The 24,815-nt window shown below is 59.6% G+C and overlaps 2 protein-coding genes across 3 annotated transcripts; both read right to left on the bottom strand.

Annotated features, from left to right (window-relative positions):
* Positions 1-575: 575 nt before the first annotated feature.
* TRPV4 (transient receptor potential cation channel subfamily V member 4) lies at positions 576-16,228 on the bottom strand. Of its 2 annotated transcripts, XM_088135071.1 has the most exons (18): positions 16,090-16,228; positions 11,338-11,519; positions 10,819-10,910; positions 9,787-10,184; positions 9,473-9,645; positions 8,648-8,800; positions 8,012-8,152; positions 7,272-7,570; positions 6,711-6,890; positions 6,457-6,615; positions 6,140-6,232; positions 5,841-5,914; positions 5,047-5,212; positions 4,884-4,950; positions 3,517-3,833; positions 2,809-2,936; positions 2,104-2,225; positions 576-1,261 (listed from the first exon to the last, which is right to left on the bottom strand). In XM_088135071.1, exons 2-18 carry the CDS (start codon positions 11,363-11,365, stop codon positions 1,104-1,106), a joined length of 2,748 nt encoding a protein of 915 aa, XP_087991197.1. In that variant the 5' UTR covers positions 11,366-11,519; positions 16,090-16,228; the 3' UTR covers positions 576-1,103. The 2 variants fall into 2 exon arrangements, with proteins under 2 accessions (XP_087991197.1, XP_087991198.1); XM_088135072.1 differs by lacking the exon at positions 11,338-11,519.
* Positions 16,229-18,332: 2,104 nt separating this feature from the next.
* Positions 18,333-24,792, bottom strand: GLTP (glycolipid transfer protein). Its single transcript, XM_007444220.3, has 5 exons — positions 24,554-24,792; positions 20,411-20,472; positions 19,911-20,044; positions 19,643-19,793; positions 18,333-19,326 (listed from the first exon to the last, which is right to left on the bottom strand). The coding sequence occupies exons 1-5, from the start codon at positions 24,654-24,656 to the stop codon at positions 19,144-19,146; spliced, it is 633 nt and encodes a 210-aa protein (XP_007444282.2). The 5' UTR covers positions 24,657-24,792; the 3' UTR covers positions 18,333-19,143.
* Positions 24,793-24,815: the final 23 nt, after the last annotated feature.

The raw sequence follows: 24,815 nt of genomic DNA, 5'->3' as shown, positions 1-24,815 counted from the left end.
AGGCCCCCTTTCTTTTTCCCCAGGCGGGCCTTCTGGCCCTTAATATACTGACGTTCACAAAAGATCTCGCAATACATCGGGGATGCACCATCTGTTGAATGCCTGCCTGTCCTGACCTGGGAGAGGAGCAGAACATCCATCAGCAAAATTCAGGTGATCCTGTGGGGTTTGCTGCCCTCTTGTGGCGCAGATCCCAACTTGCAGGCAGGGATCTGGGTTTCCAGGAACGGGGGGAAGGAAGGAGGGTGTGTGCGGGGCGCAGGGGGCTTTTCTCCGTAGCTTTCCTGGAACCAGTCAAGTCCAGCTGGGTGGTGCCAAATAAAATATAAGGAGGGAAATTTAAAATAAGTAAGTAAGTAAGTATAGATAGAGAGATATATAGTAATGGTTTCTTAAGCCGCCAGGGACACCCATCCACTCTTGAAAGGAAGGAGGAACAAACCCCCTCTGGATGAGTTACTTTGCTCCGAAGCTAACCCCGCGCCTCCTTCCTCCTCCACTTCAGCAGGAGTACTGCAAACCCCTCCCCCTGCAAAAATACAACCCAAAGCATGGAGTACAATAGAGATGCTTTGGCTTTTATTACTAAATAAATACTTCAATAAAACCTTGTGCAAAGTAATGATGCTATCAGAGGAGAGCCAGAATCCCCAGGCAGAGCGAACACCCGATGCCTGCGTGTTTTCGGCCTGCAGGGAATTCTCGCAAAACTAGGAATGTGCGTGTCTTCGAAGGGGACGGACGCTCTGGGAGGCCACCCGAGGTCTTTCCGGGCTCCTCCGGCTCTTAACCCAGCATTCCGAGCCTCCCCGAAGGACGACGTTCCCAGACCCCGAGCTTTCTGATCTCTGTGCAGTTGGTTGTGGGAGGCGCAATCTGGCAATCTGAAAACAGTTCTCTTTCTTATGGGTGTTTGTTTCAAGGCAATGTTTGTTTAAAACGCAAGCGGCTGGACCTCTCTTGTCCCGTTCTAAGTCAGGTTCGTGGAAGGTTCGTCCGGGCTGTGGCGCACAGAAGGCAGCTCCGCCGAGATCGGAGCCACGTTTGAAAGGGTGAGGTCGGGCAATAAAGGTTGTCCTGAATGGCAGCGGTGGCTCGCGCCGTTAGATGTGAGCGTCTTCCTTCCGCCAGCTCTGAGGGTAGCTGGGCTTGTGCGCATTTGCGCCGGATGAGCGCATGCTGTCCAGGGGCACCACCACCTCGTCCGGCTGAGCGGTCTTGTTCAGCTCCACCACGCGGGGCACCACCGTTGACCAGCGATCTGCACCACGCAGGAGAGAGGGAGCGTGCCCGTTGGGTCGGGGATCGGCGGGGGGAGCCTCGTCCCTCCCTTCCTATAGCGGGGGAACTGAGGGCTTGCCAAAAGCAGAACCGCAGTGAGCTGGGGGGAGGGCGCCCTACACCCCTGGAATTGGGGAGCGGAGGGAGGAAGGATCTGGCGCTCACGGCCGCAAGACCTGACGGTGGCCACTGATTAGACGGCTTTCAAAGGCTGCCTTCACGGACAGGTCTGCCAAGGGCCATTTGTCCTGAAGACGCCACGTTCCCTCCGAGTTGGGGGCAGCGCTGCAGCGTCACAATGTGGGGAGGCCTTTCGGTCCCTGCCTCTTCCTTGTGAGCAGTCCGGGGGGTCCTTTGGGCCCCGGTGCTGGCAGAAATGACCCGTAGCAATCCAGAGGTTGCTGGCCTACAACTCCCAACATGCCTCACGGCAGCCAGGCTGCTGAGACTCACAGCACAGCGCCATCTAGGGCAAGATGAGTGTTTCCCTGACCCGCCCCCCCCCCCCCCGCCACTCCTCCCCAAACGTGCTGGGGTTTTCCTTTGGAAGGAGCTGCATTCGCCCAGTGGAGGGAATGAACATTTCTGCTTGGAGCAGAAGTTGTCCGTAGACTTGACACTAGGGGTGTCAGTAGGGGGTCAAAAAAGTCAAGATGGTGGCTGGGCCATGCAATTGAAACCCTGCCCCCTTTTTATGAGCATCCCCCCCCCGAGATAGCCTGCCACCCTACGTGATACGCGGCGTTTGCAGCTGCAGCAACGGAGTCTGCAGCCGAGGCATTTCTGTTGGGGCTGGAAAAGCTGCCCAACCGCCCCCCTCACCTCTGCGCAGCCGCCCCACAGTGTGGGAGAAGCCGTAGTACTGGTAGGGGTCATTCTTGCCGGGGTCCTCGCTGATGATACCCAGGTTCTGATTCCAGTGAGACCAGTTCACCTCGTCCACTCTGCAAAGGAAGAAGCCCTGCCTTTGGAGGGGGAAGGGCCAGGGGAGGTGCCCCCCCCGAAGGATCGAGGGGTCAGGAGGTGGGCACTTCCTCCCCCTTTCTGAGTATCTGGAGAAAAGAATGGGCTCAGAGGACACTTTAACCAGCATCTGCTTGCCCAGAGCTCACCCAGGGCACAAAAACACATGCCCATTTTGGAGAACTAGCCTGCCACCCTTGTTGGGGCTCAAGGTGGGGGCTCTGCACCCTTCTGCAATTTAGGGAAATGTGGGAAGGATCAATGGATGCAGCCGGTCCCTTCCCGAGTCTTGCAAGGTCTTCGTCCTTTCAGATGGGAAGAGAAAGGGCGAACCTGCCAAGAGACTTCCTGAACTTTCGAGAGCAGCTGGATGGTCTCCAGACGTGAGGGGAAGGTTCAGAGAGGCTTCCGTGACCATCTGCAGCTCCTCCAGAAGCCAGGGGAGAACCAATAAGAAAAAAGGTGGGCTGATTCTGCACAGCTGGACCAGCGGTCCAATTCCATATTCGTCATTGAATGGGGTTGATTATTGTGGCCCAGAAATCTGGGGGTGTCTCTCTCTACCTGAAGCACCACCTTCGGTCCGGTGTCCCATCCAAGGACTTCCCCACAGTGACCATCTCTCCTGAGCGGAAAGCTTTCCGGACGAACACGGGGAAGGAGCGCTCGATGTCCAGGATGGTGGTGGCCCACTAGGAGCAAAGCAGAAGGGAAGCGTCAGCCACGCCGTCCCGCCACCTGGCTAAGACCCAGCCACGTCCGTCGCTCCTCATTCCTTCTTAGGCCCTGTGAGCAGCTCTGGCACGTGGAGGGCAAGTGGGAGACCCACTTGATGTGTGAAGGAAAAACAACCTTCCATTTTTTACTTAAAGGACATCTGCTCCCTCTTGGACTATGGCTTTCCAAAGCTCCTTGGGGTCTCCAGCTTACAACCCACAAATCAATTTTCTTTTCCACTGTATGATAAAAAAAATTCTACACTGAAAGCCTTTAGGCTGGGTTCACCTGCTGCATTAAGCCTTAAGATGGCTGGTTTCATTTATGGTTTAGCATGGTGTGGGAACACAATTAACCATGGTTTATTCAAGAACCATCTTTCAGGCTTTAAGAACCAGGCCACGGAGTATCCCCTTGCTTTCCTTGTGGATAGCATGCTTTTCCAGCAAGATGTTCCTCTGAAGGAAGGGCCTTTCCAGGGTCCCCTTGGAGGCCATGAAGCCTCCAACCAGCATATGTCCACCAGTGTCCGTGGTGGAACTCGTGGGCACGTACCTGGAGCTTCCAGATCTTCTTGCTTTCCTTGGACACCTGCCCTACCGTCTCTCCCATGAGGGCGATCAACATGTTGAGCAAGAGAACGAAGGTGAGAATGATGTAGGTTACCAGAAGGATGACAAAGACCCCCGGGTACTTGGCGTTCTCGATCATCTCCAGGTCCCCCATGCCGATGGTCAGCTTGAAGAGGTCCAGCAGGAAGGTGCTAAAGGTCTTGCTGTCTCGACAGGAGGGGTAGGCGGGCACCGTGCAGTTGGCGTGGTCCTCGTGGCAGGACTCGGCGCTGGGGCAGGGGTTCAGCAGGGAGACCAGCGCTGCAAGAGGCAGGGAAGGCGGGAGGGAAGCAGTGAGTCAAGCCCCCCACACAAACTCCACCATGGAGAGAGTGTTCTTGGAGGGGTTGAGGGGGCGTGCCAACGATGGCAGGAGGGCGGGTGGGTGGGCGCATGGGGGAAATAAAGCCCTCATTTCTCTTTCCACAACAAATCTTACTGTGATCTTGTCAAAAAGGTTCCTGGAAAGGCAAAAGGGGTCTTTCTCTGCCCCCCACTTTTATGACATTGCATCTTTTTCTTCGGCTGGAAGGAAAAGCAGTGTGAGGCAGGGCAACGGTGGGGAGAGGTCCCACGCACACAGTTCCAATTTAACTGCTCCCTTCGGCTACTTCCCGCCCGGCTTGTAGAGGCCTCTTGCACCCTCCACCCCAACCCACCCCCTTGGTAAGGGAGGTTTCCCTTCTTCAGATTTCTCTATGGAAAGGCATCTCGTTCTCTTGGAGCTGGAACTCTGCAAGCACCAAGGTGTGGAACGGTGTGCCAGCGTGTTATCGCGGAAGACCACCAGCCCAAAATGCTTAGAGGGCATTCAGTCAAGCTTGGACATCTACGTCACTGCAACTACAAAGCTTCACTGTGGGGAGCGTGCAACCTGTCGCGACAGTTTTAGGAATCCGAAAGACATGCTTCCAGCGGACCCTTTTCCAGCTCGACTCAGCCTCTGTAGGAAGACTTGCAGGAAGGGTGGGGACCCGACTTCCACTTTGATCTAGGTTCTATTGGGGACTTCTAAAACGGTCACAATTGTGTCGATTTATTGTTTGCTTTTTAAAGTCCTAGTGTTTTTCAAAAGTTTTGCTGCTAAGTCCTTGGGGATAATCATATGACTCAGAGCGCACCGCTTCCTGCCGGCAGGATCTGAAAACTTCATGAACCCGCAGAACCGGGGATTTGAAAACGTCGCTGGAACTGAAGGAACACGTTTCACTTCAAGGTTTTGCAAGGACCCCAGACCTCATCTGGACAGAAGAGGCGTGGCTGGAAATAAAGGCCAGCCGGTGATCTGGCAGAGGGGAGCAACGGCCTTACCTGAAGCGTAGCCGATCATGAAAAGGACGTAAACCAGGAGGAAGCGGAAAAGGTCTTTGAACAGGATCTGCAGGTGGAGAAAGACCGGCACGTGGAGGCCGAGTTCACACGCTGCGCCCTAAGCCATGCCACGCCAAAGGAAAGGCGCCCTCCCCTCCCTCACCTTCTGGATCATGATGCTGTAGGTCCCCGTCAGCTTGAGGCCACGCGTGAAGTAGAGGGCGTTCATCCAGCCCAGCACCAGGGCGAAGACCATAACCGCCAGGTAGGCCTCGATGCCGGCCAGGTAGAGGGCCGCTGCAACCAGGACCAGGACAGAGTAGATGAAGCTGGAGGGACGAAAGAGCGAGGCGGGTGAGGAGGCGGGCACGCGGGCAGCCCGGTTCCTGAGCGCCTGGGGCGGGGGACACCCACGTGACCCCATCTGCAAGGCCGCTACGTCCCCACCTGGAGGGGAGTCCCTCTCTGGACTGATCCTTCCAGAGGTTTGGTACGACAACCCGCAAGAAGGTGGGAGTCTGGAGGGCGCCGGGGCAGATCCGGCTTTGTTTCTTTGAATAAGCCCCGTGGGTTTTCAGCTGCATCCAGCGGGGGGGGGGGGGGAGGGACTTCCTTCGTTTTGGAACTCAGCCGGGACAAGCTTGCTAAGGCGAATGGAAAAAAGCAGGATTCTGCCTCCTGCAGTGGCCAGTCCAAAGGGCCTGAGAAGCCCCAGAACCGGGGATGCGTGGTCCTTCCTCTCGGCTTTGGGCTCAGAAGAGCAGAGCTCCCCTGCCCCGGCACGGGGCGAGGAGGGTCCTTGCAATCCCTGCTGGCAACAGCTGCTGAAGGGCTGAAGCCCTGATTGCCCGGGAACTGTCATTCAGCTAGAAAGTCCGTGGCTTTGGGGGCACAGTTAAAACCTCCCCCCCCCCACACACACACAAACACAAAGCTGACTTTCTCTCTTCCACTCACTAGAGTAACTGAAAGGAGCCGTCAATGAAGAAGGAATTGACTCCCGGGCATTTCTTCATGAACAGATCTTTGATCTGGAGAAGTAGAGGAAAAAGACCCCGCTCGAGCCACAAGCGAGGGCGCAGCCAGAACGTCCAGACAGGAGCCGGAAAGGCTGGGGAGGGGCCAGGACAGAAGCAGCAGCTGTCCTGCCGGAAGGATTTTGGAGGGGGGCTCCGAAAGGAGACGGTGCCAAGGGGGGCTGGAGAAGGAGCAAGACAGGGGACCCCCCAGGGGAGGAAACACCCATCTGCACTTACGTTGGTAAAGAAAAAGAGGACACCTGTGAAGAGGGTGATGATCTCTCCGGCCAGGCGAAGGTAGTCAGGGGTGGTCGTGTAGGGGTACGGGGGCTGGGGAGGGAAAGAATGGCGCTGAGGGGTGCCCCCAGTCTTGGAGAATCAAAGGAGGGTCTCTGGGGGAACGCCGCCCTTTCGTTTCCACCAAGCCCCAGGGCGGGACTCTGGCTGGGCAAGCAGCTTTGGAGGCAAAGGCCCAGCCTGGCCATCTCAGGGCTGCGGCTCCTGCCACATCTGCCCGGCGTTCCCTGGAAGGGGGCAATGGGTGGTGTACTCACTGTGCCCTCCAGGGGGCGGTAGTAGGCCACCAGGGTGAAGATAACCATGGCGCAGAGGTAGGAGATCACGCTAATGTAGAACGAGACGGCCCCAAATTTGCGCCATTTGTCTCGCAGCAGCTCATTGATGGGCTCCACAGCCAACATCTCGTGGCGGTTCTGGGCAGGAGAGGGCAGGTGCCCCGTGAGGAGGAGACCCTTCCCTGCTGGAGGAGCCCAGACTCCCAACCGTTCAAGTCTCCTGCCGGCCTCACCTCGATCTTGCTGTTGTAGACCAAGATCTCCAGCACCGACACCTCCTCCCCACACGTGTCCAGCGAGGACAGGTCATAGAGGGAGGAGTAGACCGGCCCGTAGGCCCAGTCGCGGAACTTGCGGGAGAGGTGCCGTGCGTCTTCATCCTTGATCTCCCGGCGGATGATGTGCTGGAAGATCTGCAGGCGGAACGGGCAGGGGGTGCAAACGGGCCAGGTGAACTGAGGAGGGAGGGAGCCTGGCTTGGGCAAGGCAACCAAGGGATCAGCGACACGTTCCCGGCCGCCGATGCACGCCAGGTAGTCCCTCTGCCCACCCATTTCAGGCCGGCCCTTTCTCGAGCTGACCCTCAACCTGGTGCCCCTGGGGTCGGGATCAGGACACTCAAGAGTTGGGACCCAGCCCAGAGTTTCAAGTGGTTGAAATCTGCAAGCTTTTAGAGAAACTGCACTGATTCCAGCGGAGGGGATTCCGCTCTCCTGGATCCGCGCAACGACTCCGCGAGGTTGCAAAGGCTCGGGCTGTTTCCCCACTGATCCCCCAACCCGCCCCCAACTCACCCCGATCTTTCCGGTCTTGGCGGCCATCATGAGAGGCGAGAGGCCATCGTTGTTCAGCACAGCTTCCAGGTTGGTGTCTGGAAAGAGCTTGGCACACTTGATGAGGAGCAGGTCGTACATCTTGGTGACGAACTTGGTGTTCTCGCGGGTGTTGTCTGCAATGGCCACCAAGGCGTGGAGCACCGTGTTGCCTCGCGAGTCCTGCCGCCGGAGGTCGGCCTGCTTGTGGGCGTTCTCCGTCAGGTAGTGCACAATGTGGGGCTGGTTGGTACAGGCGGCCAACGAGAGGGGCAGCTCCCCTGCGTAGGGTGGAGAAATGGGCAGGTGCCAAGTTCCCAAAGACGGGTGGCTCCGCTCATCTAGGACACCCCCAAACCAGCATGGCAGATGCCCAGGGAATCACTGGAAAATCCACAAGGCTCAATTTAACGTGCCTGAAACATGCCCTCCCTTCTGCCCTCGTTGGACCTCAGGTCCCAAAAGGTGCCCTTCTGTGACTTGATCCCTCAGATTTCCATCCACTCAGCATCCCCCCACCCCGTGTAGGGCAGCCCCATCCTCTCCTCCTGTGGTTTCCCTCTTCCCTTCATCATCATCACGGGCCACATGCAGACTGTAGGCTCCCTGCAGACAGAGACCTACCAAGCTCCTTGGACATCAGTGGCCCGCCCTAGAGAAGGAGGACATTCACGAGAGACCAGCAGCAATTCGCAGAGTCCAGGAACGCCTCTTCTACTCACCGAAGTAGAAGTAGCCCCCCTCGTCTTTGGGCTGGAAGAAGCGGCCGCGCGCCTGGGCGTGCACGTCCGCCCCCTTCTCCACCAGCAGCTCCACGTAGTGCTTGCACCGTCGCTCGATCGCAATGTGCAGGGCAGTCTGGCCTAAAGAAGCACAACCGTTTGCTGCGGCTGCGATCCTCGCTTCTCCTTCCAGCTCTCCCTCCCCTCTCGTGGCCCAGAGGCCGTGGTCGAAACGCGTGCCTGACGTGAGGTGGCTCAGCCCACCGAGAACCTTGATTTCCGTTCTGAAAACTCCCGAAGACCTATGTTTAGGCCCAAACGGGCATGCTACTGTGTCATCCGATCCCGGCTGCAACGAACGAGCGGTACCTAGTCCAACTCGTCCCCCCAAAGGTATTCTCCATGCACTGATCTCTCAGACGGTCCCTGCCGCCCCACACAGCGTGGCTCAAAATTACGGCACCATTTATTTCACGTAGGGGATTCTGTGCGGCGAGGATGGCACAGGCAAGGTCAGGAAAAATCCAGCCAGGCATCCCGCTACAGATGAGAAGGACCGGGCAACTGACTGAGCCTCCTCATAGGATTAACGGGAGAAACTGCCCAGGGGCCACCCGGGAAGGGAAGGGGCCCCACCTCGGTAATAGACGTCTCGGAAGGGCGCGTTGATGAATTCCCGCATGTTGCCCGTTTTCTCGGCGATGTCCAGCAGGAGCGGGATGGTGTCATTCCGACCATTGTTGAGATTCAGCAGAGCCTTGGGGAGACACGTCTTGCCGGTGGAAAGCTCTGGAACCAGGGGAAGGTGGCACAAGAGGGCAGCTTTATTGCACCGATACCCCCCTTCTCCTCCTGGAACTCAGGACTCTCGCCCTTTTATCCTCACAACAACTCTGTGAGGTAGGCTAGGCCAAGAAGGGGAGGCCGTCTTAAGATCACCGGCAGCTCCTCGCCAGGGAGGACTTGGAAGCGGCTCTCCTCTGCCCCGACCGGGCCCCCAGGCTGCCTTTGCTCCACCACTGGCCGACAACCAAGCTGAGCACCACGGCCATCGTGCCCCACCCTCCTTTGCTCCCCTAGCTGCGCACACACCCTGGCATTTCCAGGACATCTGCAGCGGGTGTTTGCCCTGCTCTGTTGCAGCCTCTTCCTTTTAACAGCACTTTCTAGCATTTCTGTCTGCCGAGAAAAACGGACAGAATTTCAGATGCCACATTTTTTAACTGGGCAAAGAGATGTCACAGGCAACTTTCTCTTTAATAAGTTCTGATCTTGTGGGTTGAATCTCCCGGGCTGCTGTTTCTCTCGGTGGTGAACCAGGAGCCCCAAAGCCTGAGACGAGATGATGCCAAAGCCGTCTGTGGCCTCTGCAGATGCCAGTCTCCTGGCCAGGGCCTGCCCCTCTCCCCGATGCACCTCCCCACAAGCACCCACACGTGCCCGCCCCCCAGCCGCACCCACCTCGAAACTCCTCGTCCGTCAGGCGCTTTTTGTGGCTCAGCAGGAAAGGCAGGAGGCCGTCTAGCCCGGCGGGGCACCCCCGGGAGACGATGTCGAAGAGGATGGGCCGGTTGAAGACCTTGAGAATGGGCGGGGGGGTGGGGGCGGGCCCCTTGGTGCTGGGGCGCTTCTTCCTGAGGAGGCGGCCAGTGGAGAAGACGGGCTCAGCACGCCTGGAGAGAAGCAGCCCCGGCTGGCCAGCGGGGAGGATCGACACCCCCCCACAAGTGGCCCTGCTTTATTCCGGGTTCAGGCCAGACGGCCCCGCTACTCACTCCAGGACCCTCTTGCGCTTCCGCTTGTTGTCGCTGGGGAGGTGGTGGTAGGTGCCGTAGTCAAAGAGAGAGTCCATGGGGGCCTTCTTGGGTCCCGGTACCACAGAGGACTCGTAGATGGTGGCCTCCAGCAGGTCCACGGGGTTGGGGACGCCCTTGCGGAAGGCGCCGTGGAACTTCATCCGCAGGTTCTGCTTGCTGTCCCCTGAGCCGGGGGGGCTGCGGGCGGCCTCGCCCGCCCCAGAGCCATCCTCGCCCTCAAACAGGTTGGCCAGGGATGAGAGCGGGAAGGCGTCACCCTGCGGGGAGGCCTCCTCGGTCGGGCTCTCGGCAGCCTCACCGGGGCTGGCCTGGGGGGCGTCCTCTGGCTCGGGCATGATGCGCACGGTGAGGGTGGCCTGGTGGGGGAAAGGAACCATGGGTCAGAAACTGGGCAGGGGGCTTTGTTTATGCAAGATGGGCTGCCTGGGCGCGCATGGCCTTGCAACACCCGGGGCCGGGGGCAAAGAGCCTCTGCTGCTGCCGGCGATCAGAGGCTGCTGGCCTTGACTCGAGGTCGCCTCTTCCAGCCCTGGGGGAAACCCACAGAGACCCCCACCCCTGGAAAAGTCCTGGCCAGCAGCTACCAAAAGTGTGAAGTTCCAGACTTTTTGAAACGTTCTGCCTCAGGAAAGGATCACAAACCACGTCGGCTACCGGAACTCCAGGACGCGGGAGAGGCCGTCCTTCCTTAAGGCATTAGGCAAGAGCGCGGCTTCATCTGCTTAAATTAAACTACCTTTTCAAAGCATTTAGCAATGACCCGATACTTTGGGAAGAGAAGGAGGGAGGCAGGACCGCCTTTAAGCCTTTCCAAGCCCGAAGAACAAACTGCGCTCTCTTGCTCGTGCCCCCAGGGCAAAGGGGACGGGACTTGCTGCTGGGTTGTGTTTTCCTTTTCAACGGAAGCGGGGGACGAGGACCCCTCCAAAGGTGCGAGGCCTTGCTCGGGCCCAAATCCCCCCCTGCAGTCAGGGGCCCAAGACCACCCACCTCTGCTCTCTGCATCAGCAAAGCTGGGCCCAGGCTGCGTGGCTCTTCCTCCAGGGCCGGGATGGCGCCAAGTGCTCCCAGATGTGGATGCTCTGGTGGGAAAAGGAAGGCAGGGGCTGCTCTGCCTGACCCAAACGGCCCCTCCCTCCCATGGGGCACAGCCTGCCCGCTTCTCAGAGAGGCCTTTGAGAGATGGTGCGACTGGCCACCGGCCCGCAGCTTGCTCAGACTCCGGCGCCAGCAGGGCAAGGAACAAGGAGTGCCTTCACAGCTCCTGGGAACGTCACTCGGACCCCACCCAAGATCCAAACAGGCGGGGGCAAGATGCAGTGCTCCTGGAGGGGCCCTGCCAGCAGCCAGCCTCTGGGGCTCAACAGCAGTCTTGTAAGTGAGGAAATGGCGCCCAGGAGTTAGACCACACGCTCCAACCGCCCTCGCTGGAAATGCCTCTTTCTGGCGGGGCTTTCCTCACCAACCCGATACCCTCCTTTGTGGGGTTGCAAATCCCAGAATTCCCACCTGGAGGGCACCAGGTTGAGGAAGGCATGCTGAAGGAATCCGAGCCAGGATTATTTAGCCCAACTTCCTGCTCCGCGGCTGAGGTGCCGAGGTGCTCTGGCACGCTTCAAAGTTGTCAGACGGAAGCTGCACCTCTTCATCCAGCCCCGGAATCAATCCGAATCCTGAGGATTTTCCCCAGACTGAAACAGGCAAGGGAGAGGAGCACCGGCTTTCCAGAAGAGCTGGGCTTGGAGTCCTGATCCACACAAATGGGGAGTGTGCAAAAGGCAGAGCCAGCCAACGGACCCCGGGGCTCCCGCTCCTTCCTGTGGCCAAGCCCCAGGGCACGTGGGGCCAAGGAGCTGAGCTGGAGCCGGGACCACCCAGTCCAGCCTCCCTGGGGTTATGGGCAACTTACAGTCTCACAGTCAGCCCCCTTCGCAGGGTGCTGGTATGGATAAACTGGGCAAAGAACACTTCTCACGGGGCCCCCTTGGCCTCCTGAAGGAGAGGCAGGATCGTTCTTCTGCCGCTGGGCTTATGGCATCGCCCGCCTCTGGGTACCAACTCCGCCCCTCGCCCGATTGGGGAGGCTCAGCCCTAAGCAGCCGTGGTCTCCCCGGATGCTACCCAACTGAGCACCTCGGACTATTGGCATTTGCAAATGGGGGTGGGGGGAGACTTGCCCACACTCCTGGGCGTATTCATGATCCCAATATTTGTTATTAGTCAAGGGCCAGGAAGTGCAAGAGACCCAGCCTGGACCGGCTACTCGTAATGGGGGGGGAGGACAAAAGGAGAATTCAGAACGAGAGCAAGAAGGGAATGGTCTGCGGGGGCTCCGAAGGCATCTGCCCCGGCTACTCCCGTGTCAGCCCAAGAGGTTTGGCTGCCCAAATGCAGAATCCAAGCATCGCATCTGAAACTCAGGAGGGGCCCGATCTACCGTGAAGCTCCTACTGAAACTGAGGAAAGTGCTACAAAGAGCTTTTGGTGGCCAAGCCTGGCCATTTCCCACCAGCCCCCTCCCCAAGCACCCACTTGTTGCACTGCCCTCCCAGCGCCTCAGTCCTTGCCCCTTCCTTGGCCCAGCAGAGAGAGCCCAGCCACCCGCCAGCTCCCCCCCGGCCTTTCACCTCAGGAGATCCCTCCCTTTTGCCACCCACAGAAGCTGGGGCCCCTGGAAGCCCTGGATGTGGGTGAGCCTCAGTGTCCTCAAGCAGGGAGGAGGCTGGCTTCGCGCCCTGCGCCCAGGGACATGGGCGTAGCACCCAGTGCGATTGGGCACACAGCGATCCTCTATTGTTATTTGTGGAAATGGGCTTCCGGCCTGTTCGGCTTCTCCCTAATATCCAGGGCCAAGACTCGGAAGAGCCGCAGGACTTGAGCAGTTTTGCAGGAATAACGTAGGAACTGGCCGTTCCAGAGCGACAGGGAAAGGAAGTTGGGGGGGGGGAGACTGGGAGAAGAGGAACCAAGCCATAGCAGGCTGGTTTGGGGGGGAGAGCGGGGCTGCCAAGTTCTGATGCAGTTGCTTGCCTCGGGCGACTCAGAAGGGCCTTCGGGGGACCACAGACAGAAGCTTCACTAAAGTTGTTCCTTCGGAGTCCGAGCCACAAGCGCAAGTCATACAAAGCAGCCTGGGCAGTAAAAATCGTGGCGGGGAACAAAACTTTGTGGAAAGTCACGAGACCGTTTGGCACGCTGTGGGGGGCTCAAGAGCCCCCGGTGAAGTTTACCAGCTCCTCGCTGTCCGGAAGCCAGCAGCTGAACGGGGTTCAGGGCAAACAGCTCTCCAACCGGGCGAGCTGTTCAAAGACCCAGAGCAGGAATCTGCAGGGCGGGAGCAGGGGGGCCTCCTCCTCCAGGGTCAAAAGGACTCCAAATCAGTAGTTCGGCCAAGAGGAGAGATGGGTGGCCTCCTCCGGCAGCCCTCCGCTCTGCTCTCTAGCCGGGCTGCTTCACCCAGCAGCTCATTTGCTGACAAGATAATTAAATGGTGGGACTCCCCACCACAAGGTGTGGCAATTGTTGGGAAAAAAGATGGGATCTATTCATGGAAGAGAAGCGGCCCTGGAGAAATGAAGCCTCCGTGTCCCATGTTGAATTCCAGCCACCAAGGAGCAACAACAGGGAGGAGGAATTTTCTCGTGTCCTGTCTGAGGGCTTTTTAAAGGAATCTGGTTTGCTCCTGTGGAATAGATGTCCTGCAGAGCTCATCCCAAGCCTTCATGGCTTCCCCCAAAAGCAACCATGTGCAAGAGAGGCTTCGTTTTTCTGCAAGTCCCTCCCCTCCCCCCAGCCCTATTTTGGGAAACAGATTTAGCCGCCCCACCAAAGCTTTTCAAAGCTTCCATTCGCAGGATCACCACAAGAAGTTTTCTTGTGCCAGCCAAATTGCTAGATGGGAGAGAGGCCTCACTCAGAGGGGATGGGTGGCTGCCTCCCCCCAAAATAGGAGCCGCTTTCTTATCAGAGCTTTTGCAGCCCACAAAGCAACGGGGGGGGGGGTCCAGTTTGGAATCCCTGCCTCCCTGGACAGAGGGGCAGGTGCCCCACCCCAGCTCAGGCCTGCAACCCCAGAGGTGCGCTGGGAGCAACCAAGCTGGGCCAGAGAGAAACAGCCTCTCTCTGAGCTTGGCTGCAGGGCACAATTTGCCTCCTCTGATGCGGTTCCTGTGGCTGGCAGTGCTGGGGTCTCCGCCCTGCCAGAGAGTCCGCAGTGTCCAGAGCGCAGGACTCGTCTCCACGCTGCCCGCTTCTCTGTCTTGGAGCCAGGGGCCAAGGCTGCCGGCTTTGGGACAGGAAGCAAAACAGCCCCGCACTCCATCTACGCATGGGTGCCTCCCTCCAGGGCTGGAAAGCAGCTAAACAGACCTGAATTTCAGAAGGAGCTCACAGATCAACGGACTGAGCCAAGCCTCAGCACACCGAATCAGGAAGCAGCCCCAGTAAGAGACCCCAAACGTCCTCCTTGGAGTCCCGAGAGAATGGGCTTCCTGCTCCGGCCAGGCCAGGCCCAGATTTCAAAAACCGACGCGGCACCCCATTTGAAGCACAAGCCATGGAACTGAAGGACTTTTTTCCTGTTCACTGAGATGAAGTTCTACCCCGTGTTGGCATCGCAAAGCCCCCCCCCCCCGCAACAACAAAAGCCACCTGGGCTCCCTTTGCACCAGAAGAGCAAATCACCAAGAAAGACCTTCTACCCAACACCAGCACAAGGGCACTGCTCCAGATTCTCCATATTTCTCCCAAGGCTTCACCTGCAGCTAAGCCCACCTTCTCCAGTTGGAGGGGGCTCTCCAGATACATTGCGGGGCAACTCCCATCGTCCTCAGCCAACAGAGTTTCTAAACTTGTGCCCCTTCCATCGCTCTGAACCTCACGCCTTTGAATTCCCGCACTATTATTTCATTGCAGTTATTTCACCGCCTTGGGCTGATATAAATTGAAACGAGTGCATAAATATTCACCGTGCTCACCTGCCAACCCTTTCTTGCAAACCGTAAAACGTAACAGATGGAATTCACAGTCTAATGTAAAATTACAAACAAATAGGTATCACCAAATAAACAACGGCTGTGAGGTCAAATTGTAAAAATAACAATGCATAGGAAAGCAGTCAAATCAAAGAACTTTGGGATAGTCAAAACATCCCCCAACAAGACGTTTTTCTCTCTGTTTCGCAGAGGGGCTTCTATTCCTGGGTCTAAGGAAGTGGTGGGTCACAGGCTAGGGAGAGGCTGGGCGCTGGGGAGGGGAGCAAGAGAGCCTGAAAGGTCTTAATTTCCAGTCGATCACCCGGCTTAACAGCCCACTTGCGCCCCTTCAGGGACCCCTCTCATCCTGCAGGCTTCGAAGTGTGGCCAGAGGGCCACGGGGCAGGGAGGGCGGACTGCCGGACTCCTGGACCTGATGCCCGAGCACTGAGCCCCTCTTGGCCTCCTCCTGCCACCCCCACCTCCTGACTCTCCCGTAGCTTGAAGCAGTTTGGAGGGTTTCACAGCTCAGAGGATTCATCCACAGGCCCGAACAGGGGCCCTCGTAGCCCTGGACAGCAACCTGAAGGGCAAGGTGACGATCCCCAAGCGGGACAGAGTTGGCGGCTTGCCTGAGACCGGGCACAGGGCAAGGCCCGACTCAGACTTACTCTCGACCGCTGGTCAGGGAAGGAAGCCCATTTCCCGGTCGGCGGGCGCGACTCCCGGCCGCGGGTGCTTCCCCTCCTTGGGGAATTCGCCGCTCCCCTGCCCGGAGCTGCTGGCCTGCTCGGGGGCGCCCGCGGGGAGCTCGCTCGGGCCGCGTGTCTGTCTGCCGGCGCGGCGGTCTTGGCCCCTGCCCGGAGCCGCCGCGAAGAGCGCGCGCTGGGACCCGCACGGCAAGCGCCCCGCGCCCCCCCGCAAGCCCCGGCGCTGGCCTCGCGAGGACCCAGAAGTGCCGCTTTACTCTCTCCCCCTCGGACCGCGACGGATGGGAGCCCCGGGCGAGCGGGAGGCAGAGGGCAAGACGTCTGGGCTCCTTGGACCCGAAGCGCGAATCTTTGCCCAGCTGGGGATGATGGGTGCTTTCCTCCCGGACAGCTGCGGGGAGAGGTCAGGGCCTGAACGCCAGAAGCAGCAGCCAAACGGCGCTCTTTCCGGAGCCGCCTTCCCTGGACAGGCCGAGCGGGAGCCGAAGGTGCGGGCAACCACACACCCCTCGCCCTTCCCCTCGCCCTCCCCCACCCGGACCGCCCACGCCCCCCACGTCCCACGCGCCCGTGCTCACCTCGCGCCCCGGGTCCAGCTCCATCCGCCGAAGACCCCGCGCCGCGCGGGCTCTTCTGGCTTCAGCTGCCCCGCGAGCAGATCCTCCTCCCCGGCTCCGCGCAGAGGAAGCCCAACTCCAGACCACAGGAGCTGCTGCTGCCTGCCCGCCCTCCCCCCTGCGGAAGAAACGCCCACCCCGCGAGAGACGGCGCTGCGGCTCCCCTCCCCTCGCCCGGAGGGCCGCTCACCCCGGAGCCAAGGAGCTCGGGGGCCTCCCAGCTAACCTGCCCATCCTTGCGGAGACGTCACCTCGTCAGACACCACCCACCCTCGGTATGTCCTCCAGGAGGGAAGCACTTTCCCCTGCAAGCTCCAGATGTTCTCAAGAGCAAGACACCCCTCCGCCCCTCCTGGCCCCCACCACCCTCTGAAACCTTTGACCTCAGCGCAAGGCCAGGAGGCAGATGAAAGTCTCCCATTTTGGGGATGGAGGGGGCTGTAAACAAAAGAAAGAAAGGGAGAAACCCCCCCCCCAAAGAAACCAAACCAAACTCTTGTGGCTGCCTCAGAAATGAACCCCCGCGGGTGGAAAAAGGAGCTGGGTGGAATGAGACAAATGTTTTAAAAAGTTTTTGTGCACGCACCCTGCCCATCTCTGTCTGTAACCTGGGAAAAGAATTTGCCGAGGGTGGAGGCCGGGTGGGGCTACAAAGCTTCTTTCGGTAGCTTTCTCTGTCTCTCCAGTCAACCCAAGAGGCGTCACAAAAGAAGAGTTTCTTCCCCCTTTTCTGTAGAAAAGTTGTCAGCAGGGTGGGCAGAGAACCAGCCAAGGGGTTGTGAAGCTGGAGAAAGGCCCAAGGAGTGAAAGTTGCAACTCTGAAGGGGACAAGAGAAGGGTCTTTAAAACCACGGCGTGGTTTGCTCGGCGTGGGGCAAATAGAGAAGGAGAGTCCTTGCAGGGCTAGAATCCGCCCAGATCGTCCGAGGGTGGGAGAGCCCAGAAGCTGTGGAACTCCCTGCCAAGAGGGGTCGGCGTGTAGAGCTGGCTGCACTCCAGGGAGGGCCCTGAGTTTTCCCAGGCAGCTGGGAAATGTGGGGGCATCTTCCTGGCCCCCTCTTGATTGCCGAACAGGACTGGGATCTCCATGCCCCCAAAGGCCGAGAGGGACGCAGGGACGCGGGAAGCTGCCGTCCATCTGCCTTCTCCAAGGGGGCCCCGAGTCCTCCAGGCTCCTCGGGGGAAGGGCCACCTCTATCTGAATCCGAATCTCAGGGGCCTTCCTGCTCGGCCTCCCTCCAGCCGGGCTGACGGCTGTAGCTGGGATCAGCCAAGGGCTTAAGGGACGGAGGAATTTTTCTGGCCAGCCCAAACAGGCCTGGGTTACACTCCTGCCCAAGGAAGCAGGAGTGCCAAGGGGCCCCAGTGGAGCTGGCTCCCAGCCTGGTCACACTGAGCCCTGGGCAGATGGGGGCGGGGAGGCTGCAGCCCAGTGGGCACTTGCGACTCAGTCCCCTGGACCTCAGTGGGTTGGACTGCCCCGCAGTGTGGGCAGAGGGGGGACCCGTCCTGGGACCGTTCTGTGTCCAGGGACTCAACACCCTCACAGCCCACCCAGGCCCAAAGGGGTTCTTTTCCCCCTTGACTGCTTTTCCTCCTGCCAATCGTGGAGGCCTGCATCTGCTGACCCCCCCCCCCTTCCTGGGTGCAGATGGTGCTGCAGGGGCCTCCCCACCCCAGCCTTGGCTGTGAGTCCATCCGTGAGGGAAGGGCACCCCCTGCTGGTGCAATGCCGCAAATTCCAGGGCCTCTCTCCTGGCCAGCTGGGAGCCCAGAGGCAGTCCAGAGTTGCTGGTAAGGGGAGCATGGAGGGCAAAGCCCCCGCCCCTTCCCATGTTCCCCACCATCTACCAAGCGCAACAGGACCAGCTGGAGGGGGGGTCGCCTGCTTCTCCTCCAGGTTCACGCATTCAGAGCTGCTCTGGAGTTGGGCGGGCCCAGAACTTTGGCAGACAAATAAGCAGGTGTGCTGCCGGAGGGAGGTTGCCCTAAAAGGTGTTTCCAAAACAGTTTGAGCGCATCAGTGACAGAAATATCTGCCTACGTATAACCCAACCGGGTATCTTAAAGCTCCCCAGTTCCGTGTTGGCCACTAGCCGAAAAGGCTTTACACTCAACCCCCATCATCCCCAGCCGGTGTGGTTTGCAGCATCCTGTCCCACCGAGCCCTCCTTGGGCAAACCAAAGCTACAAGAAGTTGCACGTCTCCCTCGTTACGTTTTATTTCAATTGTCTGGTTTCCCTAAAACCACATGCAGAAAGCATCAAGCAGTAGAGACACCATTAAGGCCTGGCGTGGTTCTTGTGCCCCGGAAAATGACAGCAAGTTTTAAGCCGGAACTGGTTCCCTGAAGAAGTCTGTTGTGCAAAACGACGCGTAGACCTTCACCCCAAGAGTGGCTCAGAAGAGTCACGGAAGGCTGGCTGGCATTGGTTGGCTGGTTGGTTGGTTTTCAACCTTGGGAGATCTCAAGAAATCAAAGCAGGGCCCGGCTAGGATGTCAGGGCGAGACAAGTTGGAAAACCACCCCAGAAGAAGGTGAGGCAGACCCACTTCTGCCCCACGGCCGGAAAGCTGCATCCCCAGGAGTGGAGCTCCACCCAGAAGGGGCTTTCCTGGCACAACTTGTGGGACATTTTTGCACTAGCCAGTCCCGGCGCACAACCAGTGTCTCTCGTGCGTGTTCGGCTCTACCCAGGCAACTGGCTGTCCGACGCTCAGAGGAAGACACGTTCTCACTGCCAGGCAGCCCCAGTGAGCAGAGCAGGGCTGCTGCCCCCCCTCATTTCCCCAGGAGGAGTAAGTCCGTGAAAGAGCATCTAAGCCCCAGCCCAGGGATGGAGAGGAGGAGCATTTCTGTAGCACCGTGGCCTCCTTCAGCTGCTGCAGATCTTCGGTCTAGGTGGCCTCGAGAGGCTGGAAGGCACCTTCTGGGCTGCAGAGCAGTGGGGGGGGAGGGGGGAGAGGAGGCGAAGGAGCCGGGGCCCAGGCTGGCAGAGGAGGGGAGGGCCTGGTCAAGCTTTGTAGTTCAGCTCAGCATTCATCTTTGTGTACATCTCGTAGATCGCGTCGAGGATGGGGGTTGCTTTCGATAGGAACCGGTGGATCTTCTGTAAGGTCTCCTCCTCCTTGACCTCCTTGCCCTTCTCCAGGGCCTTCAGCAAATCCGACTTGTAGGGAAGAGCATAGACAGAGCCCTGGGGAGGGAGGCGAGTCAGGGGACGGGCAGGCCCTTTGCTCTTCTGCTTCTGCTTTTCCGCCTGTCGCGCTCAAGCGTGGGACGGGGAGGAATCCGGGGCTTGCCTGGCCTTGCAAAACTCCCACCCGCAGGGCCAGAACACAGGAGCTAGAACTGTTCCACCCTAGAGACCCCCGAAGCCTTCGGAGGGGGGAGGTCCAGGGGTGTTGCCCGCCCCCGGGGTACCTCCAGCTTCCGCAGGCAAGCTGGGTCTTGGCTGGAGGCCCCCTTTTGGTCTCGCCCACTTGGGGGCTCTGGCCGAAGTGACCACTCACCAGGAAGAGCTTCTGGAGCATCCAGCCGTGGTGCTTCCTCAGGGCCAGCTCGTAGGCTTTGATGGCGTTCACGCGGATCAGATTCGGGTTCTCCTTATCCTGCTCGCCATCACAAAGGCTCTGCAGCAAGACCTGGATGAACCTGAGACCCCTAGGAGGAGGAGGAGGAGGAGAAAACCCCTCAGAGCGGCTGCCAGGGCCCCCCACCCCATGTGGGGGCCCCAAGAGGTCCTCCAGCCACTCCTAAGGAGCAGAGGTCGTCCCTCACCTCTTCAGCCACATGAGGGCCAAGGTGGCCCCCACTTTTGGCCAGGCCGACCCATGCATTTCCTTCTCCACTTCCAAGATGTTCTGAAGGGTTTTGAACTTGGCTGGGTTGGATTCATAAACTGCACGTATTTTCTGAAATGGAACCAAAACGGAATCATGACTTTGACCCACGGATAGTTTGGGCCCAGCTGATCAACGGAGCTGGCGGAAGGGCCAGGCGTGTGGGCGCATGATGAGCGGCCGCCTTAATCCTGCTCCCTGTGAAGCCAAAGGAGCCTCTTCTGCACCTCAGAAGAACAGCCGCTTTCCCGTTACACTAATCCAGGGTCTGTGGAATAGCCCACAGCCGGGCTCCTACTCCTACGGCGCCCTCACTGACAAGCCACAACAGGCACAGCCACACCCGAACCAACTGCCAGCCTGGGCCTGATCCAGCCTACCAGCCTCTCTCCTCAGAGCCTCACGGCCCTCCCTCCCCCAGACTGGGCCTTCCCTTACCTTAATGTTCCCAGAGAGATCCGCCTTCACCGGGGTGTAGACGATCGGGGTGCCCAGGCAGTCTGCGGAGGAGAGAGCAAAGGTCAGGGGGGCCCATTGGGTTTCCCCTGCAGCGGTGGGACTCCTGACCCAGCCTGCCATGGCCGAGGGGCATCTGGACCCGGGGGGAGCAGGGGCCCCATTGCAAACAGAAAAAGGCCCCGTACCAGCCCTCCGCCGCAGGAGGGCCAAGAGCAGGAGGGAAGAGGGCACGCCCATTGATGCCTGGAACCCTCCAGGCAAAAGGGGCGTGATCAGACGGCCATGAAGCGCCGTTAGCCGTTAAGCCCGGCTGATGGGGAGATTTGCTTTAGCACCGGGGAGGGCAGCTGGGCGCCCTCAGGAAGAGACTGGAGAACCGTTGCTCGGGTAGTGGGAGCTGGGGTGGGCTAGATGACTTCGAGGACTCCTCCCTCAACCCTGCCATCTCCCTGAATCTAGTCCTTCCGAGTCCTATTCCCCCGTCTAACCCACACTGCAGGGTTGTTGTGAGAAACAGGAGAATTGTGCCTGGGTGGGTTGAGCCGCTGGGACGGTGGCTAAGCTAGAAGCAGGCCCCTTTAAGCCTTACACACGCCTCGCTCTGGTGAGCCCCTCCTCTGCAATGCTGGGGGGCTTTGGGCACTGCAGAGCAGCACCCCCAGTCCTGTGAGCCTTCGGGCGGGCGGGGGCTTGAAGACCTGCCTTTGCCCTCAAGCGCCGGGCCAGAAGGTGAGCCGAACCCGACGTGCGAGGGTGGCTAGCCTTCATTCTTCCGGTCTCCTTAATGTCTGTTTACAGGCTGCCAATGATTGTTTCAGCTTCGCGTTACAGGCTGTGGCTGGCATGCCGTCAGGGACCGCTACCACCCAGGGTGGCCTAGGTTGGGACGGGGGGCATAGAAATGACGCCACTGCCATAGGAGCTTCCCTGGATTGTGCAACTGGGAGCACTTTGTGGAACCACCGATAGAAGGGGGGGCGGCGGGGGACAGGAGGGCTTCGGTGGAGCCGCTCGCCAGCAAGGAGCCGTGAGATCTTCAAAGCGGGCTTTGTACCATCCTCGCTCAGAGTTGGGCTTGTGGTGGGGGAGTGGAAAGAGAGGCCTTTCGTGCGTTTTCTCACATAATGACCAATATTGTATGCGCTGGAACAGAAAAGGCTCACCCATTGTCTCCGGAGCACGCTGGCTGGCGTGATGGGATCCCGGGGGAGGGGGTCTCTCGGGGGAGATGGGAGACGGGTGCGGGACCCCATGTTTGCGAGGATGCCTTGGGGGCCCAGGGAAGAGCGGGGGCCCCTCTTGCTCCCTGCTGTGCCATCTTGAATATGACGGGCGAGAGCAGGGCTGCATCTGGTCCTTGCTTGACCCTGTGCCCCCCGTTGCTTGGCAGTGCTGAGATCCTTGACTGAGTGTTGAAGGAGCACATCCAGCTCCCCCCCCTTGAGGAATTGGATGTACCATCCTCTTTCAGCGGGACCTGACGCTGCCAGGCAGACGCCACTGAGCAGCCTTCCTCACCTTCCCCAGCACCCTGGAAGAGCCTGGAGGGAGTGGCGGGCAGGGGCCTGATCTCGCACTGGGAATCGCCCCAGGCCCATTCTCCTCTGCCTCCGGGCTCCGGCAGGCGTCCTCCCACCCGGCCGTTTGGGAAACCCAGAGCTGCGCTTGCCCCAAACCAGCCCCCAGCTGGCAGCCAGAAGAAGGCCCACCCTGCAACTTTCCCAGGGAGCTCCGGGGCCACCTGCTTCCCCACACAGCCCTCCAGGCAAGGCACCCTTCCTCCCCCAATACCGCAGCAGCCCAAACATTCCTGTTCTTCTTGTTTCTGCCGGCTTCCTGGAGTGGTGTGAGAGCTGGCTCTCCCGGCAGCCACCCACTGCCCGCCTGCGGGCAAAGGCACTGGTTCCCTTTCCGCACCCAAGACGCCCCCTCCAGTCTGGGGGCTGGGAGCCGGCCGGCCGAACCTTCAGGCGCAGGGCTGACTGAACCGCAGAAGGGCCAGGACCTGCGCGGCACCCAGTGTCTCGGCTGAGTGACGCAATCCCACCTCTCTGGGTTGCGCAAGGGGGAAGGGAGAGGCTGGCACACCCAGGAGACCCTCTGCTGTCTCCTGCTTTTCCCACTGTGGGAAGAGAGATGGGCCAGGCTTCCAGGTGGCTCCCAGCGCCTGTCTCGAGGTTCCCAGCACAAAATGCAGGCTGGCTCCAGCATTGCGCCACCATTAGTGGGCGGTGCAAAGCCACCCCAGCGTGGCCTCTAGGTTTCAAGAACAAGCGGAAGGGAGCATCCTGCCCTCCAGCCGCACAAGGGCAGTTTTGCGGGAGGGGGCTAACTCGACCAAGTCCAAAAGTGTTCAGACAAAGCTTGCCAAGCGCAGCCGAGGTCGAGAGTGACTGTAGCAAGTCGCTCGTCAGTCGTGCAGAAGGGGGGCTGGCTCCACAGGAACCCCGGGGGCAGGACCGCTCCGTGCTCCCTTGCAGGGCCACTGGGGCCTCCAGAAATGCCTTAAAGGGGTCCTTAACAAAGAGTTCAGGGGCCAACCTAAGAAGCCCCTGGATGAGACAGTGTCGCCTAGCAGTGGGACTCTGCAGTCCTCAGTAGACTGCCCCTATCCACAGGATTTCCATTTTTCTACAATGGCCGCTGCACAGAAAGGAGAAATCCCACTCGCTCTCTTAGGTCCTAGCACAGAGTAGGGACAATCCTCAGAAATTGCTGGTGCCCCCCCCCATCTCCAGATTACAAGGGCCATTGTTCCTATTCAGAGGAAGGCATTTCTTTCTCCCGCTGAACTAACTTAAGTCTTGGAAAGGCTCTGCTGACCCCTGGAACTCCACCAGCCCGCTGGCATACCCCGTCCCTGTTTTGAGGCCTTGTGCGCCATCTTTTTCTGAGGCCACCTTCGAAAGAAAGTGCTCCTAAGTTGCTTAGTGTGGCCTTTCCAGACCTTTGTGTTTAACAAAGCGGACGAAGGAGGGCCGGCTGAATTTCTAGAAGCGTCAGTTACATCCATGATGAAAGTGGCTCCTCATCTGACAGCCCAGAGATCTCATTTCCAGAAGCCTCTTGGCCGCTGCCGAGACAAAGGCCAGCTCCCCCACCGGCTTAACGTCTCCGCTTGCTTGGGGTCCAGGCCTGTCAAGGAGCCAATGCTGTCCGGGGGGCCTGCGGACCCCTCTCCCGAGGCAAAGAACTGGCAGCAGGGCCAAGGAAAGCCAGCTGCAGGAGGAATGGCAAGAGACGGGTGAAAAGACCTAACACGAGATGCGGCCGCCTCTGATGCAGGGAAGACCATGTTAAAGGCAACTGAAGGGCCTTCTGCACATGCCCCAAAGCACAGACATGAATGAAAGACCAGGCTGAATTTAAGTTACATAGTGACCACATAGTTCCACCCCACTCCCAGAAAGCAAAAGAAAACAAAACCCGAGTGGAAAACATGGATCCCTGATGTCTGGTATCTCCGTCACTCGGTTTATTTAAGAATTAAAGTCTCCGTTGCGCATTCTCTGCATAGGCTTTGTCTCCACTAAGCCGGTCTGGCAACTTCTGCCAGCTTCTGTCCTGCTGGGCCACTGGGAAAGATCTGCCGCTCTGCAAAGCCTTGACGGGCGCTGAGGAAAGGGGGCGAGGGAGGAGGGCGCCAGGATTTCAGAGAGGCCAGGAAGGGTGCTGGGCAAAGAGGGCCCCTCCAGAAGCGGCCCTCGGCTTCCCAGCTCACAACCTGCCCAGGTGCTCCAACTTGGCTCAGGCAGAGCTCCTGCTTCCCTCCCCTGTCTGAGGACGAAAAGGGGGAGGCAGCCTCCCAGAAGCCCCGGACTGTAAACCCCATCATCCACAGCCCTCTAGCGCAGGAGCGCGCCGGCCGGCGGGAGGCCGGACTGGTCCCAGGAGGCGGAAGGGCGCTGGAACAGCGCCGCCTCGGGCTTCCTCCCGTGCTCAGCCGCCCCTCCGCGGAGCCGCAAGGAAGCGGGACCGCCAAGGCTCCCGCCGCAGCCGCGATCGCTGTGCGAGGATACCCTCCCCGGCAGGGCTGTCGTTGCGACGGGAAACTTTGCAAGCGTCCCTCCCTTCTCTGCCCGGGGAGCCCCAAGCCCGCCCGGCCGGGGCGCCGCGACTCACCGAAGAAGGGCGGCAGGTGCGTCACGGCCTCCAGGAAGGGCTCCGTGTCGATCTGCTTGTCGGCCGGCAGCGTGCGGAACTCGTACTCCAGCAGCAGCGCCATGGCGGGAGCCCAGTCGGTTGACCGGGCGAGCCGGGCAGAAGAAACCCTGTCACCGGGGTGGAGCCCGGCATCGCCGCCCCCGAGGGAGGCGGGGCGCCGGCGAGCCTCCTCCCGCAGCCCGGGGCGGAGGGGAGGCGAGCCGCCTGGCTCGGGGCAGTC

The sequence above is a fragment of the Python bivittatus genome, unplaced genomic scaffold, assembly GCF_059951505.1.
Source record: "Python bivittatus isolate LINGU-HERP-01145 unplaced genomic scaffold, Pbiv_v1 ctg000100_np1212, whole genome shotgun sequence".
NCBI classification, from domain to species: Eukaryota; Metazoa; Chordata; class Lepidosauria; order Squamata; family Pythonidae; genus Python; species Python bivittatus.
Note: the sequence above shows the minus strand (reverse complement) of the source record. Positions and strands in the feature narration are given on the sequence as shown.